Genomic DNA, 21186 nt, shown 5'->3' on the forward strand with positions numbered 1-21186 from the left:
AGCAGATCATCAAAAGATGTCACAAAGAACAGAACAAAAGAACACATAGGTGTTAAAGTTGGTGATATTATCTAAACGAATGTGCTAATTAAGAATGGATGGTAGGGCACTCAAGGTATAGCTCTAGTGGGGGTGGGGGGAGCATAAAAGATTTAAAAATATTTAAAAATAATGGAAATAGGTGGGAAAAGAAAAATCTATATAATTTATTGGAAAAAAACAAAAGGAAGGGGGAAACAGAAAGGGGGTGGGGATGGAGGAGGGAGCTCAAGACCTAAGATCAAGAGCAGGTAAGAATCCAGAGGGAGGGGTCCAGGTGGAGGGAGAATTTTGGAGGTGGCTAAAAGGATCCGTTGAATGGGGAGAGGACTCCTGTCCAAAGAAGTGAGCCCGGAGACGAAGACGGCGGAAGAAGAGTTCAGCATCATGCCGAGCCCGAAATTCATTGAGGTGAGGGCGTAAGGGTACGAAACTAAGTCCTTTGCTGAGCACTGAACGTTCAGCATCGGAGAGGGGAAGGTCAGGGGGTATAGTGAATACACGGCTGGGGCTGGGATTGGAAGATGGGGTGGGGACGGAGGGACAGGCAGGGGTGGAGGGTCCTAGATGGGTGTTGGTGTCGATGAGTTGTTGGAGCTTGCACTCTCCCTCCACCTGGACCCCTCCCTCTGGATTCTTACCTTCTCTTGATCTTTTCATTGAGAACTGTCAGCGCGACATTAGTCGTCTCAATTTCTCTGCTCCTCTCACCCATTCTAATCTCTCTCTCTCTGAACTTACTGCACTCCATTCTCTCAGGTCCAACCCTGACATTGTCATCAAACCCACTGACAAGGGTGGTGCTGTTGTTGTCTGGTGCACTGACCTCTACCTCGCGGAGGCTGAGCGTCAACTCGCAGACACTTCCTCCTACCTCTCCCTGGACCATGACCCCACCACTGAACATCAAGCCATTGTTTCCAGGACTGTCACTGACCTCATCTCCTCTGGGGATCTTCCTCCCACAGCTTCCAACCTGATAGTCGCCCAACCTTGGACGGCCCGCTTCTATCTCCTACCCAAAATCCACAAACAGAACTGCCCCGTTAGACTGATCGTCTCAGCTTGCTCCTGCCCCACAGAACTCATTTCTTGTTATCTTGACTCCCTTCTCTCTCCCCTTGTCCAGTCCCTTCCCACCTACATCCGTGATTCCTCTGACACCTTACGTCACATCAACAATTTCCAGTTCCCTGGCCCCAACCGCTTCCTCTTCACCATGGACGTCCAATCCCTCTACACCTCCATCCCCCACCAGGATGGTCTGAGGGCCCTTAGCTTCTTCCTCGAACAGAGGCCTGAACAATCCCCATCCACCACTACTCTCCTCCGTCTGGCTGAACTTGTTCTCACACTGAACAATTTCTCCTTCAACTCCTCTCACTTCCTCCAAATAAAAGGTGTGGCTATGGGTACCCGCATGGGCCCCAGCTATGCCTGTCTCTTTATGGGGTACGTGGAACATTCCTTGTTCCAGTCCTACTCCGGCCCCCTTCCACAACTCTTTCTCTGGTACATCGATGATTACTTTGGTGCTGCTTCATGCTCTCGTCGGGACTTGGAAAAATTTATTAATTTTGCTTCCAATCTCCACCCCTCCATCATTTTCACGTGGTCCATCTCTGACACTTCCCTTCCCTTCCTTGACCTCTCTGTCTCAATCTCTGGTGATAGACTGTCCACCAATATCCATTACAAACCCACCGACTCCCACAGCTACCTCGACTACAGCTCCTCACACCCCGCTTCCTGTAAGGACTCCATCCCATTCTCTCAGTTCCTTCGCCTCAGTTGCATCTGTTCCGATGATGCTACCTTCAAAAACAGTTCCTCTGACATGTCCTCCTTCTTCCTTAACCGAGGTTTTCCACCCACGGTGGTTGACAGGGCCCTCAACCGTGTCCGGCCCATCTCCCGCGCATCCGCCCTCACGCCTTCTCCTCCCTCCCAGAAACATGATAAGGTCCCCCTTGTCCTCACTTATCACCCCACCAGCCTCCGCATTCAAAGGATCATCCTCCGCCATTTCCGCCAACTCCAGCATGATGCCACCACCAAACACATCTTCCCTTCACCCCCCCAATTGGCATTCTGTAGGGATTGTTCCCTCCGGGACACCCTGGTCCACTCCTCCATCACCCCCTACTCCTCAACCCCCTCCTATGGCACCACCCCATGCCCACGCAAAAGATGCAACACCTGCCCCTTCACTTCCTCTCTCCTCACCATTCAAGGGCCCAAACACTCCTTTCAAGTGAAGCTGCATTTCACTTGCATTTCCACCAACTTAGTCTACTGCATTCGTTGCTCCCAATGTGGTCTCCTCTACATTGGAGAGACCAAACGTAAACTGGGCAACTGCTTTGCAGAACACCTGCGGTCTGTCCGCAAGAATGACCCAAACCTCCCTGTCGCTTGCCATTTTAACACTCCACCCTGCTCTCTTGCCCACATGTCTGTCCTTGGCTTGCTGCATTGTTCCAGTGGAGCCCAACGCAAACTGGAGGAACAGCACCTCATCTTCCGACTAGGCACTTTACAGCCTTCCGGACTGAATATTGAATTCAACAACTTTAGGTCTTGAGTTCCCTCCTCCATCCTCACCCCCTTTCTGTTTCCCCCTTCCTTTTGTTTTTTTCCAATAAATTATATAGATTTTTCTTTTCCCACCTATTTCCATTATTTTTAAATATTTTTAAATCTTTTATGCTCCCCCCACCCCCACTAGAGCTATACCTTGAGTGCCCTACCATCCATTCTTAATTAGCACATTCGTTTAGATAATATCACCAACTTTAACACCTATGTGTTCTTTTGTTCTGTTCTTTGTGACATCTTTTGATGATCTGCTTCTATCACTGCTTGTTTGTCCCTACAACCATATCAATCCCCTCCACTTCTCTCTCTCTCTCTTCCCCCCCCCCCCCCCCCCCCAAACACACCTTAAACCAGCTTATCTTTCAACTCTTTCTTGGACTCACTCAAGTTCTGTCAAAGGGTCATGAGGACTCGAAACGTCAACTCTTCTCCGCCAATGCTGCCGGACCTGCTGAGTTTTTCCAGGTAATTCTGTTTTTGTTTTGGATTTCCAGCATCCACAGTTTTTTTGTTTTTACATCCCACTATTACTTTATTTTACAATAAATTACAATAACATTATGAGAATTATTATATCTTCTTAACAGTCACGTAGGCTGATATTACTCCTTTATTTATAATTGGCCAGAAGCGTTTGGACAGTGTCAAGGGAGCTTTAATCTGTATCTAATCCTATTTGTACCTGCTCTGGGAGTGTTCGATGGGGACAGTGTAGAAGGAGCTTTACTCTGTATCTAACCCCGTGCTGTACTTGCTCTGGGAGTGCTCGATGGGGACAGTGTAGAGGGAACTTTACTCTATATCTCACCCCGTGCTGTACCTGTCCTGGGAGTGCTGACACTGACAACCTCCATAAATGCAACAACAGTAAATGAATTTCATAAAACAAACGAAATCCAGCATGATGTGAGGGTGTTCTGATCGCCTTTGACATTTCTTTCTTTTTCTTCAGATCACCCAGTGATGAGGAGGCCCAGGCAGAAACCCTGATCACCAACAAAGGTGAGATAGGCGTATCTGTGTCAGGCAGTGACACACGAACCCTGGCATCGCTCAGAAAACAGCAGCTGCGATGAGGGGACTTACCTGGTTGGAGGAACTCAGAGCAGCCATATTACCTTCCTCATGAGTCAGTATGTGTGGAACTGTACCCCAGTGAGTGTCTGTGTGCATGTTTCAGTCTTAAGGACAAACAATGATGGAGAGGAAAAGACCACCTGGTGCAGCCTGCCTCTCTGACGACATTGTGACATATTGTGTATCATAATAGCTACACTCTGCCCCTAAAAAAAAACAACCATGTGACCTGCAGGGAGAGACTAGTCACCCAGGGCAAAGTGCAGGTAGATAAATCTAGGAAATTGCTCTCTGTCCCCCTTAGATAATCTAAATTAGTCCAGGATATCTCGTCAGACCTACTTTACATTACAAGACACCAACCTGTTGGCCAAGGTGATGTTCATTCCAACCAGAAACAGATCCAGCCTTCATTAGAAAGGATTCAGTGACTTGGAATCCACTGCCCCAACCTATTCCACAGGTCCTGCATTCTCTGGGTAGAGAACTTGTTCACGTGCATGTTCTGCACCCACCCTGAATCCTCTCATGGTCCAGTCTACTTAGTGTTCAGACCAGCCCCAGCTACCTGCAATATCACTTGGAATTGGCCCCCTGGACCCAAAGCCTTGCTGCTGTTATGCTGCATGAGTCACTCTGAGTATTAGCCAGGTAGCAGCAGCTTGCTCTGGAGTCTGCAGAAACATTACTCTGAGCATGTGTGTGCCAGAGTTTCACTCAGCAGCATGGAAGGAAGGTTTTAATGTTTGAGAAAAGTTGACCATACACACAGTGAGAATGTCAGCTCCTGGGGTCTGTCCATCCTCAAAATATTCAACAAAATGGCTTTTCTCTGGTTGGAGATTTGTTACATGGTGTCTGCCATTGTATAACAACAACTTTCATTTATATAGCACCTTTTAATATAGTAAAACATCCATAAGGAGCTATTTTGACAGCTGACCAAAATCCTGGTCAAGTAAGTTTTACAGATGTCTTAAAAAAGCAAAGACTGAGAGGTTTAGGGTGGAAATTCCAGAGCTTAGGGCCCAGGCAGCTGAAGGCACGGCTGCCAATTGTGGAGTAATTAAAATTATGGATGCTCATGTGGCCAGATGTGGAGGAGCGCAGAGTTGTTGGAGAACTGTAGAGCTGGAAGAGGTTACACTGATTTGAGACCGGCAAAGAAGGAATATTGTCCCACATCTGCCCTCAGACATGATTTGAATATTCACTTGGATTGAACAATCTATATTGAGTTGCATGAAGATTGTGGGTGGGGAGGGGTTGAGGAATGTGGGTGGGGAGGGGGTGAGGAATATCGTTCAGGAGCCTTCTTTCAACACTTAACCACATTGTCATGATGCCCTGTTAAACTTTATTGTTTCTCTCTCTTTTGTCACAGCAATGGAAGCAGCAGCCAAGGTGGAGAACTGATCAGGACCAATCACGTAAGACTTCTACTCTGCTCATCCATCTGTCTGTCTGTTGTCCCCTTGCCCTGTTTGGCACCATCTTTGCCTGAGCTGGTGGAGTTTTCTGAGGCACCGTTCACAGTAAAGCAGCTGACCTGCCGGATTCTTGAGCTACCACAACCATGATTTCCCAAACAATTGGAAAACCAGAAGATGTAAATCCAGGCAAAGAAAGAAATATGGAGGCGGGGTGGGAAGGGGGGAGAAAAAGGGTACAGGATCTGAGGCCACTGTCGGACCTGTTTATTGGATGGGTTATTAAAACTAAGGTCCTTGTGCATTCTCAGGGGGACACAGCACATCTGTTACGAAAGCTTAATAAAATGGTATCTGTGTTGGTCATCAGAGACCATCCTCATACAATGTATAAATTTATATTTATGTGCCTAGCTAGCTCTGTAGAAGAGAAACTTCTTTAACCAGAGAGTGGTGAGACTGTATAACTCTTTGCACATGGAGTAGTTGAGGTGAATAGCAGGGATGCATTTAGCAGGAAGTATAAGAATGAACAAGGAAGGAATAGAAGTTTATGTAGATAGGGTTAGATACAACAGTAGGAGACAAATGTTGAGTGTAAACGCCAGTGAATTATCTGTTCCTATGCTGTAAAATCAATCCAATTAATGTAAAAATGGGAGCAAGTCAGTGACTTTCTCTCACAGACACAAAGTGGCCATACATTACCAGACAGAAATAACCTCCATCCACCCTGGTATTGTACCATCCACTTGGGGCATGGCACTTGAGAATGGGCCATCTGTCATTTTTTTTAATTCACTCATGGGATTGCTGGCTAGGCCAGCATTTATTGCCCATCCCTAATTGCCCTTGAGCTGCCGCCTTGAACCGCTACAGTCCCTGTGGTGTAGTAACAGTGCTGTTAGAAAAGGGTTCCAGGATTTTGCCACAGTGACTGTGAAGGAACGGCGATATCGTTCCAAGTCAGGATGGTGAGTGTTTTGGGAGGCCGGGGTGGGGGGGACCTTGCAGGTGGTGGTGCTCCCATGATTCTGTTGCCCCTGTCCTTCCAAGTTGTAGCAGTCATGGGTTTGGAAGGTGCTACCTAAGGAGCCTTGTTGAGTTCCTGTGGTATATCTATAGGACAATGGCCAACCTGTGAAACTGTTCCCCAGCCAGGAGGTAGTACCTTCGGGGAGGGAAACAGTCAAGGGGAGCAGAGAGAAAATAATTCACAAAACCAACTCCTAAATGTTTAAATATTTCAAGTACCACTCATCTCTGCTTTGCCCTGACAGGAAGATGTCAATGAGAGACCTGAGGCCGTTGAAATCTTTGACAGGTGTTTGAAGACCCCTCTGACATCACTCCCAACGATTCTCACTGCACGGAGACTTGAAGCTTCGTTCAGTTTGTCTCACGGTTCTTGAATTAAAAACATATAAATATTGATAGCAGTGAATGATGTATGAATCTTGTGACGTGCCATAATTTGTTGCACTCCACCTGTGTTGGTCATCCCAAAGATGTGTAGTATTGTCGGGTAGTAAGTGGTGTTTGTATTAGTTTGGTATTTTGCAGTCTTGCTAGATTGTACTTTTGTAATAGTGTGTGGATGTGGCCGTGTATACGTGGGTGTGTGTGTATGTCTGGGCTAAGACACATGAGCAGCTGAAGATGAGTGGAACTCTTACACTCAGCCCTTCACAGTCTGGTGTTGCCACAGTGATGTCTCAGTGTTCAATACAGTGTATTTAATATTGACATATAGCACTATGAATTGGTTTCTGTGTTTGTTCATTATAAAGTCACTTCCACTTGAAGAGCTGGTGTGAAAAAGCACTATTGTAAAAAAAAAAATCAATAAATGAGACTGTTAGTGATACCCACACCAATAAAGGAAGGAGTTGCTAAACTGGGATGAATTGGTAGCTGTTTGTCTTGTTTGGGTCTGGTTTAGATCACAGGTTGGATCACTTTAAATTGTTCAATTTCACAAAGTTCAAATAGAAACATTTATCTAATAATTCAAATGAGAATCTAGGTCATACAAAACCGCTGAAACATGCAGTCCAAGCAATGCTTATAGTCATTAGTTGATCAGTAACTTCCCTACTATTCCCTGTATTATCTGCTGAACATTTTGGAAATGTTAGACCAACTAATCAATTGGGATTATATCACTGGCCCTCTATCCAGCTCCACCTGTCCCACCCCACCTCAAACAGTTTATATTTCACCTCATTTCTATTTTTCTTTAGTTCTCATGAAGAGTCATACGGACTCGCAACTTAACTCTGTGTTCCTCTCCACAGATGCTGTCAGACCTGCTGAGTTTTTCCAGCTATTTTTGTTTTTGTAATGGATTGTACTGTAGGACTGATCATCTTTTGAAAGGAGGAGTGAGCTGATTTATATTTAAATTATAGGAAGGTTAGTGAGTGTCTCAACATACTGAACAGCCTTCTCTTTACCCTACTTGTGGGCCAGAGAACTCAGATATGCTCACTATCATTTCCCGATCAACTGTCTCCTATTCTATATGTTACCAATGCTTTTCTCCACTGTTACCACCTTTGCTAGCTGGGATCTCACCTCATTGTTCTGCTGCTCAATTCCATTTATTATCTTAGTTGCCATGCCATTCCATGTTATTTCTCCTGGCATTCCTACATTATAAAAGTCTGGATTGGCTCTGGGAAAATCCAATGTTGAGTAAAGGACCTACAAAGGGTTTCGAGATATAGGTCAGCAATGTCTCACACAGCCTTTGAATAGATCCCTAGGACTTGGTCAGTGTACCAGTTAATTAATGAGTTTGAAAGTTCTTTGTGTCTTTGGATTCTTGCCAAAACTTAGGGACCAACAATGGGCATATTGGACTCGAAATGTTAACACTGTTTCTCTCTCCACTGATGCTGCCAGACCTGAGTTTTTCCAGCATTTTCTGTTTTTATAACTGGGGATTTTTTTGTGGAGCCACTATCTGCTCCGCTCCCATAACTTTGGCAGAAACCCCCTTCGGTTCCCACGAAATTTCTACCTAAGTTATGCCAGAGCAGCAGGAGGAATTCCAAGGAAATTCCCATTGTCTCTCCAGCAGGGGGGGAACAAACAGTGTTTGTGTATATCTGGCCTATCAAGGGTTTTGCTATGTTTCTTTCTCAGGTTTTCCAAGAAAACAAGATAAAACTCCCAGAACATCCTTGATTTTACCAGGACAAGTACCCAAAATAAGGAAAAGCCACACAGCTTGTTGCATGGAACACCAGCATTAGTGTACATGGGTAAATGCGCACATTGGAATTTTACACTCGACACAGGACACAGAGCTCGGATGTGCTTGGAATTTATTGGGTGTTAGCCATAGCTCAGTGGACAGCCCTCTCGTCTTGGTGTCAGAAGGTTTATGGGTTCAAGCCCCGCTCTCAAAATTTGAGCATGTAAACTAGACTGACACCCCAGTGCAGGAGTGAGGGATGTGCTGTTAAACTGAGGACCCACCTGCTCCCTCATGTGGATGTAAAAGATTGCACAGAATGGAGAGTTCTCCTGGCCAATATTTATCACTTAACCAATATCACAGCGACAGATTCTCTGCTCCTTATCTCATTAGTGAGACTTGTGCTAATTTGCTGAGGTCACGAAAGGCACAATGTAAATATAAGTCTTTTTATTCTTACTCGTATAATCAAACTCAAACAAGGTGCTTCAATTGTTGAGCCAGTGTAAGTGGAAACAGTTGGATTTTTACAACATTCCATGGCAAATTTGGACATGATAAATTTGTAAATTATTTCAAACCAGGGGCATTGTGGGGAGGTGGGGGAAGTAGGGAGGTTGAAGAAGAAACTGGATCTGAGGCGGAAGCCAGGAATCAACTGTATAGGTTAAAATACAGTCATGGATCAGTGTGTGAATGTAGAAGATGAAACTGAATACGGATAAAACTGGAAGCAAAAATGGGCAAAATTAAGTGAATGGTGTCAAAATAGTAAAGGGTGGTGTTTAGAAATTTGGGGCTTTTCTGTTGTTAACCCTGTCCAATCATTGCAGTAAACACTACTCTTTATGCTGGGGACATTTTATCCCACTATAATCTGGGCAAAACTGGTTCCAAATGGTAGGTCAGCTAAAATCAAATGCTCAATCAATAATTTATAGAAACCACTTGCCACAGGCTCATTAACCTGTTCTGCATTGTTATTATTGAGGTTAGTTATTAATCAGCAGCAGAGGGGTGATGGACGCCTCTGTTCCTCTGAGGGAGACCTTAGGTGAAACATTAACCTGTTTGCTTTGTAGCTGACCTGCTCTGAATTTCCAGCACCTTCAGTCTTTAAGATTTCCTTCTCTTGTGTCTTCCTTTTATCATCAATGTTTGATCCCAGTTTTAAACAAACATTGGCCCTCTGAATTGGGGGTGGGGTGAGGGGTGCCCCTCTGTCATAGGTCCATAGGAACTTCAGAGGAAACCCTGCGTTTCCACCCATTTCCACCGTTCCTCTGCCGAATAAAAATTCCTGGTATAGGAGTTAAAATCAGGTGAAGCCAATGCACTGAGTTTAGGAGTTCAGGGATTGCCTGACATGGACTGGACTATGCTTTGTAACTAGAGGTGGAGCCTTCATCACCGGACAGATTGGAGGGCATATTCCTCATGAAGGTGTTTTTTTTTTTCATTCTTTCCCATGATGTTGGTGTCCCTGGCATTTATTGACCATCCCTAGTTATCCTTGGACCACCTTGAACCATTTTAGAAAATAACATCTGGGGGATCTGACATATGAAAACTGAGTAGCAGACTTGGGAAGAACAAGCAACTTTGGACCTATGGTTCCCAAAAGTTGTCCACCAATGGGGGGTTTTCTTTCCTTCATGTTTGGGTCTGTTCTAGACTCGCCGACAGAAATTAATCGCTTTGATTAAGTCGTCAATTCTATTTTCGTATCATATCATTACCAGGATGGTAGAAGGTGAACTAGATGAACCTTTGTTCTTTTTGCATTTAACAATACCTGCTCATCTATCCTGCAAAGTGCTTTGATACAGCTGAGTGGCTTATTGAGGCGCTTCGGGGGGCAGTTAAGAGTGAGCCACATGAAAGGCTTGAACGGGTAAGGACATCAGATTTCCTTCCCTAAAAGGCAGTAGTGGAGGTTTCAATGACAATTTGACAGCTTCATGGTCACTTTTACCGATACAGCTTTTTATTTCCAGCTATTTTTAAATTAAAAATTCTTAAATTTCCATTGCAGGATTTGTAACCACGTTCTCTGGGTTACTCAACCAGTAACATAACCACTACAACAAATGTCCATAATCAGCACTTCTCAAATGTTTCACTTACACGCATAGAGCGGAGATGGGCATGAAGATGAGTACAACGTACATTATAGAAACTGAAATTGTGCTGGGCTGCAAGGCGGGACCAAGTCAGACTGGACGAGTCTGGTGTGAGGCGGGCTGTGAATTGAAACAGCGTCTTGTGCAAGGCTTCTCACTTGGTGAATAGGTAGGCAAATACTGAGGAGTGATTAATAAAGGTCCAGCTGTCCACACACCTCCTTTTAGGACAAGATATATAGCAAGTTGTGCTAAGGCAGAAAAGTGCACAGGAGCCAGAGAGAACTGAAACAGTTGTTGAAAGCTAGTTCAATCGAGCACTTGGAAATTAATTGTAACTTGTACGCCACTCATTTATGAAAATTCCATTAACAGAGTGTCCTTATTATTGTCATATGATAAACAGAATAGTGAATTAGTAATAGTGAATGGTAACGCGGAGTTGTTCAGCCATTAACTGGTAGAACAATGTGACATGAGAGGAAAAGCAACAGAGGAGGAAGCGCAGGAAAGGAAGGAGGATGATACAGCTTCCTGGTGGGATAACATCACCACCCAATCACCAGAGAGAAAGGTATGTTATTGCCCCCTGTAAACATTTATCCTATCAGCTCTGCACCCCTGAAGACTGGCAACAGACTAAATTCACCAATACACCAGATAATTGGTATATGCAAGATTATTGTTTGCGACCCGTTCCTGGCTGCAATGCACTGACCGCTAACCCCCACAAAGCTCAAAGTCTACATGATGGGTGAAGGAATGAAGAACATACATGCATTTATATAGCGCCTTTCACAACCTCAGGACGTCACAAAGTGCTTTACAGACAATTTTGACGTGTAGCTACTGTTGTCATGTAGAAAGTTTTGGCAGCCAATTTACACAGAGGCATGTCCCTCAAACAGCAATGAGATAACTGAACCAGCTTATATTTCAACTCTTTCTTGGACTCGAACGCAAGTTCTGTCGAAGGGTCATGAGGACTCGAAACGTCAACTCTTTTCTCCGCCGATGCTGCCAGACCTGCTGAGTTTTTCCAAGTAATTCTGTTTTTGTTTACTGACCAATTAGTCTGTTTTTGTCATGTTGGTTGAGGGGTAAATATTTACCATATTTAGCAGTACATCAGGGAGAACTCCTCTGGTCTTCTTTAAATAGGTGCTATGGGATCTTCTACATCCCCCTGAGAAGGCAATGGGGGCATTCACTGGCCACATACAAACTTTAAACCCCTGTACCCATGTATTCCTGCATACCTTAACTTGGAGTGCTCACTTCCAAATCTCTAGGCCTCCAAAATTCAATCTGCATTTCAGACAGGAGTTTGTTATATTGTGTGAGGTATGTGACTGCAACTTTACCTAGACTCAGGCCATATTAGCAGACACAATCGAAGGTACAGGAAGGTTAAACTTATTTATGAGCATGATTTAAACAGGGCTTCTCAATCTTTGACTTTGTGAGGCTCCCCCCTCATATATTAGAACATTTCCACATACAACATAAGTATTTTTTCTGTATGAAAATTAGTTTTACGATATCATTTTTGTTTTACTTAGATTTTGACTCCAGTCTTTATTCTTCTTGGGCTGAGATTCTCGCTCCAATGCTCTGATGATCAGAGACATCTCAAATCCTTAGAATTTTGCAAATTCTTTTAACCCTAATTATTTATTACAAATTGCATAAAAGAGTAAATATGGCACTAGGCACAGTTCTAAACCCCAACGGTGCAGCAGATGGTAACTCGGTTGTAACTTTCCCACTCTTGTAAATTCATTCATGGAATTATAGAATTATAATGTACATACACAATATCTGCCTTAATCACTTGGAGTAATACAATTGTACTAAGTTACCCAGTGACTGTAATAAGCCCTATCTTGACTAGTGCTTTCCCCTCAGATGGTACCTACACACACTGACTCCAAAGACATATAAACACTTTTCCAAATATTGGACTTTCAAGCAATGGTCCTGGTCATTCACACAGATCTAGCTCTTGGCAGCTGTTTCCTTACAAACAAAATAAAATAAAACTTTCACAAACAAGAACAGGATGCTTTATTGATAATGTGGTTTATCTATGCGTTATCATTTCATAATTTGAAGTATTTCAAGTGGATGGCTTCATGGGGATTAAGGATTGGTTTTTAAGATCGAATGGATGTGTATAAAATTACTGGTTCCAGTTTATGTAACTGCAGAGTTCCAGATGCAGAATTGGGTTGTAGCCACAAATATTAATGTTCTGACTACCCAGATTATCCCCAAGGTTCCTCCAGCTTCAGGATCTGATTGTCCCGAAACAAAATCATGATCATAAATGCCACAACCACGAGGAACTGTAATTCGGGCTGCTCAATCATTCTGGGAAGCCCTGTGAAGATATGAGAATGTGATAAAAGTGAAAAAAGTTTAGAAAACTGCGGTGGGTGGCTGAGTGTGAAGTCAGGCAGACAGGGCGGAACTCAGGAGAAATCAGAACCATAAAGAAAACATGGACGCGGAGAGTTTTGCCAACTGATCCGATGCACAGAATCATGTCACTGGGGGAAACGAGATGAAGCTTTAAGTCACAGAGTCGCTCGCTCTTTCACGCTTTCTCTGGCACCAGTTCTCAGTGTTGTTTGCTCGGCAAAGACTTAGTTCCTTATCACTCTGCCTCCCTCCTTCCCTCTGTCCGGGGGGTCTCCCTACACACGCCGCATCCAAATACCAACTGCTGCCATTGCCTCAGGCATGGGCTGATTGGCTTTTCTCCCCCTCTTTCTTCCCACACTACTACCAAAACCTGTGAGAACACGGGGAGAACCCAGCTCTGAAATATGTTCATTGGATGGCATCTCTTACATCTCAGCTGCCACTTGTCCCAAGTCCAATTCTGATCCTGAAACGTTAACTCTGTTTCTCTCTCCAGACATGCTGCCTGATCTGCTGGGGGTATTTCCAGCATTTTGTTTTTATTTCTCTATCTGATTGGTCCGTTATAATGTCTTTTCTCCCCCCCTATACATTTTCTGCTTTGTTTTGGCAGACCCCTTGTGGGCGCAGCCTCCAGCAACACACCCCCTCCCCCAAGCTGAGAACCCCTGATCTAAGATACGAGTCAAAATAATCTAGAGCAAGGGTCAACAAGAGCTATTAATTACATCATATTTTGACACAGAAACCTGCCATTCGGCCCAATTTGTCCATGACGTTTATGTTCCATACAAGTTTTTCTCCCACTGGTCTTCATCTTCACCCTATCAACATGTTCTTCTGTTCCTTTCTCCCTCATGCGTTTATGCAGCTTCCCTTCAAATGTATCTATGCTATTCACCTCAATCACTCCCTGTGGTAATGAGTTCCATACTCTAACCACTCCCTGTGGTAATGAGTTCCATTCTCTAACCACTCCCTGTGGCAATAATAATGTACAAACTGAAGCTGCTGGAAGAATGAATCAGGAATATATTGACTAGCCAATCCTCAAATGCTTATTTCACATGCCTCCCCCACCCAAGTTGAATTTAACCCCATCTGCAGTTCTCCATATTTCTTGCACTATCTTTTCTATGACAGGAACTAAATCATCTGACTTTGTCTGTAGGATACATGTGAACCCAGCCTTGGAACAACTGCTTGCGCCAAGTCTTGAGATTACCAGTTAGTGATGTACAGTCACTCTCCAGCTTCAGTTACTGATCAATGTTGGGTAAGGTGATCACCTCTAGTGGCATAGGGAAGGAGTCAATGCCCTGGGATGAGGAGAGAGAAGAATCAAACTCAATTCCCTCCTGTGGGCCCACCCTCCTCAAAGGAAAAGGGTGCATGTCATGTGAGGACAGGGTTGAATTCAGCAATGATGCCCTCCATGGTCGAATGGCCTGACATGACATTCAGGACCGGACTCCCCAGAGGCAGACTGGCAGCAGTGGGTTCAATAAAGACAGCGTGATCTCTGCACTTTGAGAAGTGGCAAAGCAGAAAATCACAAACGAGACAATTAAAATGCAGAGTTCTCGGAGCCAACAAGGTACTTGTGAACTGAAACCAGCTCTCTCCCTGTTTAGATGCTTCAGGCTGGGGGTTAATTATTTGGCTGCTACAATGTTCTGAACCCACAGTGCAAGAGGAACTTGGGCAGATTTTTCATGTAACTGGAGTCATCAACACATTCATTTCTCTAGTAGCTGCCATGTGACTGGGACGAAGATTACCCAGCCTATTAATGTTTAATTTATTCTTGTCTGACATAGTTTTACACCCACCCAGGGTTATAGCCAGAACATCCATTGCCACACTTGTTCGCTGACTCTCTCTGTCGTTCATACATCTTGTCAGCATCATGACACACGGTGAGTACTCACACCTTTATTTATCGGTCAGCAATCAAAGATAAATGTCAAAATATGTCCATTGGAATCTAGAATTTAATTTAATAAAATGGATATTACTTGGCAGGGCTAAGATGTGGGATGGTTGGGTGTGCCCAGGGCAAGTACGGGAACGAAAAGTAGTTGCTAAGCAGATTGCAAATCCATTGCAGGAATTTAGGGACTGAAAGAGAAAATGCACATTGAGATAGATATCCTGTGATCAAGAGATATGAGCCTATTGAGTTGAAGAGACTGTTCCTGTGATGTAGACACCCTATATTTCCACATATCTTACAATACGTCAGGGTCAATGTGTCTCCTGAACTAGTTTTAATCATCTAAACAGGACGGAGAGCTTTTCAGATATTTTCCCCCTAACTGGTAATGGTTTCTTACCTGTTGTGTTCATCTCTCCCAGGTGTGTAGTTCCAGTGTGTAGGACAGGTTGGGTGGATCAAATTGGTGTTTTCCTGTTCCGACACTTTCATACGTATATGTGTGTCTCAGGTGCAATCCTTCATTAGACCAGCTTTGTGTCAGACTCCAACCCAAACATTCAGCTGTACAGATACCCACCTTTTAACTTTTCCTCTCTCCAACTCTCTCTCTTTCCATTTCTAATGATCTCCGTCACCCTCTCCCTCTTGAATTATCCACCTTTCACCCACCAGCTCTCTGCCACACTCACTATGTCAACCCTACCTTTCTGTTACAGCAGTGACTACTTATCAAAAGTACCTCATTGCCTGTAAAACACGTTGGGACATTCTAAGTTACGAAGGGCGTTTATATATATATATATATATATATATATATATGTGCAAGTCTTTCTTTTTCTATCTCCTTCTTTAAGACACTCCCCAAAATGTACCTTTGACCAAACATTTGGTTACCTGTCCTAATACCTCCTTACGTGGTTCGATGTCAAATTTCCTTTTGAGAATGCTGCTGTCGTGTGTATTGGAACATTTTACTCTGTTGTTGCTGATATTGGATTTGCTGCTCAACACATGAATAATTTTATTGGTAGACGAGTGGAGGCAGCCAGCCTGAGCTAGCTTGAACCAAATTACATTCTTCACCTGTGGCCTCCTATTTCAAAGAGGCACTGACTTAAACCTATCAGAAGCCACAGATCTCATCAGCAAATCAAAGCTGTAAATTAATTACTTAAATATTCTTAAGATGAATTAAAAAGAAATCTACTTGACACCCAGTCTGAGCCCAGATTCAGTTTCAAAGGGGGGGTGGGGGGGTGCAGTGAGGGAGCAGGGGGTTGGAGTTGTTGGTTAAAATATACTTCCATGAATCAGTGAGGAAGCGTGTGAGAGAGACGAGGCAATGCTAAGTTCCGAGGTCCAAATCACAGTGTGTGCACAATTACACATTTACCACGTACCCATGGGATGGGTTAAATGGGGATTGGGGAGGGGGAATAAAACGGCCAGGTTTCCTGCTCCAAACATTAACCTGTGCCCCTATTGGAAGATATTGGTGTCAATGGAGCTGAAGACTGGGCTCTGCTTTGATTCCACTGACACTCACAGTGTAAACTCTCTGGTGAAGGTCAGTCAACTGAGCAGGGCACTAGTCCCTGGCCTCCACCTAATGTGCGCCAGCACCTTTGCAAGGAGTTGGGGGAGGGGGGGCATTCTCTGATATCAAGACGTTGTCTAACTGGCTCCCTTCTGTTCTCTTTTGCAGCCGAAATATCTGCTGATGCTCGCTTCACGTACGGTGAGTTCTTGATTGAATTGACCCCTATAATCAAACAAGGGTGGGAGATGATCTCTGAAGTAGGGTTGCCAACTCTGCTTTTTTATTATATTTTCATGGGATGTAGGCATCGCTGGCTAGGCCAGAATTTATTGCCCATCCCTAATTGCCCTTGAGAAGCTGGTGGTGAGCTGCCTTTTTGAGCTGCTGCAGTCCATGTGGTTACCCACAGTGCTGTTAGGGAGGGAGTTCCAGGATTTTGATCCATCGTCAGTGAAGGAACGGCGATATATTTCCAAGTCAGGATAGTATTTGGCTTGGAGAGGAACTTGCAGGTGGTGGCATTCCCATACGTCTGCTGCTCATCCTTCTACGTGGTAGCAGTTGTGTGTTTGGAAGATGCTGCCTAAGGAGCCTCCTGCAGTGTTTCTTGTAGATGGTACACACACTGCTGCTACTACTGTGCATCGGTGGTGGAGGGAGTGAATGTTTGTGGATGTAGTGCCAATCAAGCGGGCTGCTTTGTCCTGGATGGTGTCAAGCTTGAGTGTTGTTGGAGCTGCACTCATCCAGGCAAGTGGGGAGTATTCCATCAGACTCCTGACTTGTGCCTTGTAGATGGTGGACAGGCTTTGGGGAGTGAGGAGCTGAATTACTCTCTGCAGCCGCTAACCTGCTCTTGTAGCCATAGTATTTATTTGGCAAGTCCAGTTTGGTTTCTGGTCAGTGGTAATCCCCAGGATGTTGACACTTAGGATGGAAGCTGTGGGAGTACACCCATGAACCTAGGTCTCCAACCATCCTGCATGGCCGAACAGCCTTTGGATCCTTCTCTAATATTCTCCAATAAATAAAATGTAAGGCACACAATATCTTTGATGCCCCTGTGACTTCCCTCCCGATTTTGTTCATTAGTAGAATGGCTGCTGGAGACAAATCTTCACTTTCTAGAGATTCCGGCGCAGTTCCGGAGAGTTGGCAACCCCACTTTGTTCTTTCTGATTTTCAAAACGGCAGCTTCGCACTCTCTTTAAATAGTTCAACATGATACAACATATCGACTGATCAAATAACATAACAGGCTGAGTAAATATTTGAGGTGCCTTGTGCCACTTGATTTTTTTGTTAATACTTAGAAGGGTGTCACCTCTGGCAATATTTTTCAGGTTCCCTTCTATTTAGGGTCTTATCTGCACATTAATCAACAGGAGGTGTGGGAAGTGAGGGGAATAGGCCTAAACCGTGAGGTGGAGCTGTGCAGATCCAGGGTTGCCAACTGTGATCAAATTAATTCTTGGAGGTTTCATCACATGACTTTCCCCCATCCTCCAGCCATTGGTCAGCCAACACATCCGGCCTTGTGACTCACTGCCTACCTACGCCAATTTTTAAAAAATTAATTCATGAGATGCAGGTGTCGCTGGCTGGGCCAGCATTTGTTGCCCATCCCTAGTTGCCCTTGAGAAGGTGGTGGTGAGCTGCCTTCTTGAACCGCTGCAGTCCGTGTAGTGGCATGTAGGGAGTTCCTGGGTTTTGACCCAGTGATAGTGAAGGAACGGCGATATATTTCCAAGTCAGGATGGTTAGTGACTTGGAGCGGAACGTCCAGGTTGTGGTGCTCCCATGTGTCTGCTGCCCTTGTCCTTCTAGATGGTAGTGGCCATGGGTTTAGAAGGTGCTGCCTAAGGAGCCTTGCTGGAAAGGAACTGGAAAACAAAAAGATTCATTACCCAATTGGATGATACTTGGCTGTCAGCCAAACATCCTTTATTCACTATTTTCAATATTTTTATTTCTGCTAAAGAAAAATGCTCGAAGTAAATGACAAAGAAAATCCTTTTTGATGTCCCGATGATTTTTCTCCAGGGTTGCACACAGCAGTGTCCTGGAGATCAATATTCAATTCCTGGAACTTCCAGGCCAATCCTGGAGGCTTGGCAACCCGATGCAGGACTGTAACCAAGGCAACAAAAAGCTTTGAAACGCCTTGACAAGGGCCATATGTAGAATCAGAAGTGACAGAGCACTGGGGTTGCTGTACAGTTTTAACAATGGGCTTGGTGTTTCACAATAGCAGATTTGCTGCCTGCAATATAATCTCTTCAACCACAGAAAAGCAGAGCTTCTCCCTGCAGGAGGGCACGGTCACTCGGAACATGCGGTACATCCGTCTGCCAGTCCTCAACTCCCAGCACACAGTTGCCTGGCAACAGAAGTCCATTCTGGATACACAGAACCTGAGGGATAAAATGGGGTCACACGTCACACATGTCGATAAGCTCACTCTAGTAGGCGTCTCTTAATTCTCCCAGTGACCTCCTTTCAGACTTGGAGCAAGACAGTGTTGAAGGTTTTTTCCTCCCCCCCCACCCCCACCCCCACCATGGATTGATGAAAACTGTTCTTTGTGTCATTGATGAGGATTCATGACCTTGAAAACAAGATGGCTGCCTCTCCATCCCCTCCCCCCACCCCCACCCGCTGTTGTCAAGCAGCCACGAGTCACTCGCCTTCAGGATAAGAAGGGAAAAAATTGAGGGCGATTAAAATTTTAGACAGTTTCAGGCAAGCGAGAGTAAATATCTAAAAATGAATTGTGAGCCTATTATAGCTGGGAAAAGACCTGTTCCTTTTCAAAATAAAAAGGCGTGATTTAGGATAGATACAGTTTATTCAACGACACGAATCTGGTTTGACACTTTGTATTAGGGAGCGGATTCCAACTGAGGAGGTTCTTCGGACTTCGCTGCTAACTTCGTAATCTTACAGCGTGTAAGGAAGCCTTACAACTCTCCGTCCACATGTGCAGGCTCCTTGAAAGAGCTATCCAATTAGTTCCACTCTCCCTGCTTTTTCCATGTATCCCTGCAATCTTTACTTCCCAATTCACTTTTGAAAGTTACAGTTGAATCTGCTTGCACCACTCTTCCCTGCAGCGCATTTCAAATCGTAAAAACCGCACACTTGGCTCTGGCCTGAAGAAACATGGTTCACTGCCACCCTCTGCTTTATTCCTTCTCTTAGGCAATTGCATCTCTGCCCTGCCGCTGTCCTGTTTAATTGGCAGGATTGGCAACCACGGGCACGGACGAGATTTGCTTCTGATACCTGGCTCCTAGCCACCTTCATCGCTTTCTCATTCTGGCTCTAGCCTGTTTACCGATTGTTGGTGCAGGCGAGGTTGGGGTGCTTGCTGGGGTACATTATATCTGTCTCCGGCAGATGGTAAACCAGGCAATAGAGGATTGGCTGCTCGGTAATAAAACCCCACCAAACCTTTCCTTCCATTGACTTTGGTAGAAAGAAGAGTTGGGTCAGGGGTAACACCGGCGATTCATTTGCTGTGGCTGGTTCTCCACCAGATACAAAGTTAAAGCCTCCTCTGATCTCTTTGTTCTTATTTTGTAGCAACTGTTAGTCAACTTTCTTCCTTCCTGGTTTTACAGTGACATGCTAGACAGTAGCTTTTGGTTTCTGTATCTCTCAAGCTCTTCAGCTAATTTTCGGATATTACACCATAGGTCATCTAAAAGTTCAAGGGCGGCTTGTACTACTGCATGAAGCAACATTTCCCCTCAGAGTCACACGCCATCCTGACTTGGAAATATATCGCCGTTCCTTCACTGTCGCTGGGTCAAAATCCTGGAACTCCCTCCCTAACAGCGCTGTGGGTGTACCTACACCACAGGGACTGCAGCAGTTCAAGAAGGCAGCTCATCTCAAGCACAGTTAGGGATGGGCCACATGCTGTAGCTAGCGACGTTCATCCCATGAATGAATAAAAAAACCAGAAGTGGCCTATCACAGATAAGACCTCATGATTAATCTACACTTGAATCCTTTGAGAAGTCAGTTTACATAAACAGTCTGAGCTGTATCTTCCAAAGATACTTCTCTCAAACAAGACTTCTTGATTGTTCTTCCTTTTAACAGCTTATCTTTAACATTCCCACAATAGCATGGTTAACACACCCCTCTGTCTATATTTATCACACTAATCACAAAAGTTATAGCTCAATCATCTCTGGTCAATGTTGCTCCCTGATTTCCTTAGACAGGTATTTTTTTGTAGATAATAATCAGGTACTTGGAGCAGGAGGATAAGGCAAGCTTTCTCCCTGGCATCCTGCTACTATCCTGTTAATCTTAGAAAGCCCTTTCACTCTAAGCTACAATGCAGTTTGATTTACTGATTCTCAACACCCCAGCCTGTCCTATACCTTTACAGGGTTAGATCGAGCCAAAAATCCACGACCCTATAATGAGGCAATGGGTAAATTAAGGTGTTGCACTTTGGAAGTGAGAGCAGGAATCGATGTGGGCAGGAGTTGGGGGGGGGGGGGAGGAGGAGGAGGAGGTTAAAATACCTTCCTACTTCCTTCAGGGTGTTCCAGGATCCTCTCAGAATCTCCATAGCAACAGGATGAGTCCATTCAGCCCTCGAGCCTGTTCCAGCCCTTTGCTGAGATGATGGCTCTATGTACTGGCCTTAACGGCTCAGCTAAAAACCTATCAATCTCAGATTTAAAATTAACAATTGGCATCAATTGTCATTTGTGGAAGAGGCATTCAGACTTGTACCAGCCTGTGTGTGCGGTAATCTTTCATAATTTCACTCCTGAAAGGCCTGG

General features: G+C 44.6%; 2 protein-coding genes across 5 annotated transcripts in view; one reads left to right on the forward strand and one right to left on the reverse strand.

Moving 5' to 3' along the window:
* The window catches only part of fxyd6 (FXYD domain containing ion transport regulator 6), a 36204-nt gene that overhangs the window by 9999 nt on the left and 5019 nt on the right, over window positions 1–21186 (forward strand). Inside the window, exons 7-10 of the mRNA XM_041174274.1 lie at window positions 3590–3639; window positions 5099–5118; window positions 14785–14818; window positions 16544–16576. Of these exons, the coding sequence (XP_041030208.1) occupies window positions 3590–3639; window positions 5099–5118; window positions 14785–14818; window positions 16544–16576 (137 nt within the window). The remainder of the gene's footprint in view (window positions 1–3589; window positions 3640–5098; window positions 5119–14784; window positions 14819–16543; window positions 16577–21186) is intronic.
* The window catches only part of LOC121269615 (transmembrane protein 25), a 35088-nt gene continuing 32196 nt past the window's right edge, over window positions 18295–21186 (reverse strand). For all 4 annotated transcript variants that reach the window (XM_041174332.1, XM_041174333.1, XM_041174331.1 and 1 more), the window contains one exon: window positions 18295–18792. The gene's annotated coding sequence lies outside the window, so the exon portion shown is untranslated. The remainder of the gene's footprint in view (window positions 18793–21186) is intronic.

This window comes from Carcharodon carcharias, chromosome 25 (genome assembly GCF_017639515.1).
Source record: "Carcharodon carcharias isolate sCarCar2 chromosome 25, sCarCar2.pri, whole genome shotgun sequence".
Taxonomy (NCBI): Eukaryota; Metazoa; Chordata; class Chondrichthyes; order Lamniformes; family Lamnidae; genus Carcharodon; species Carcharodon carcharias.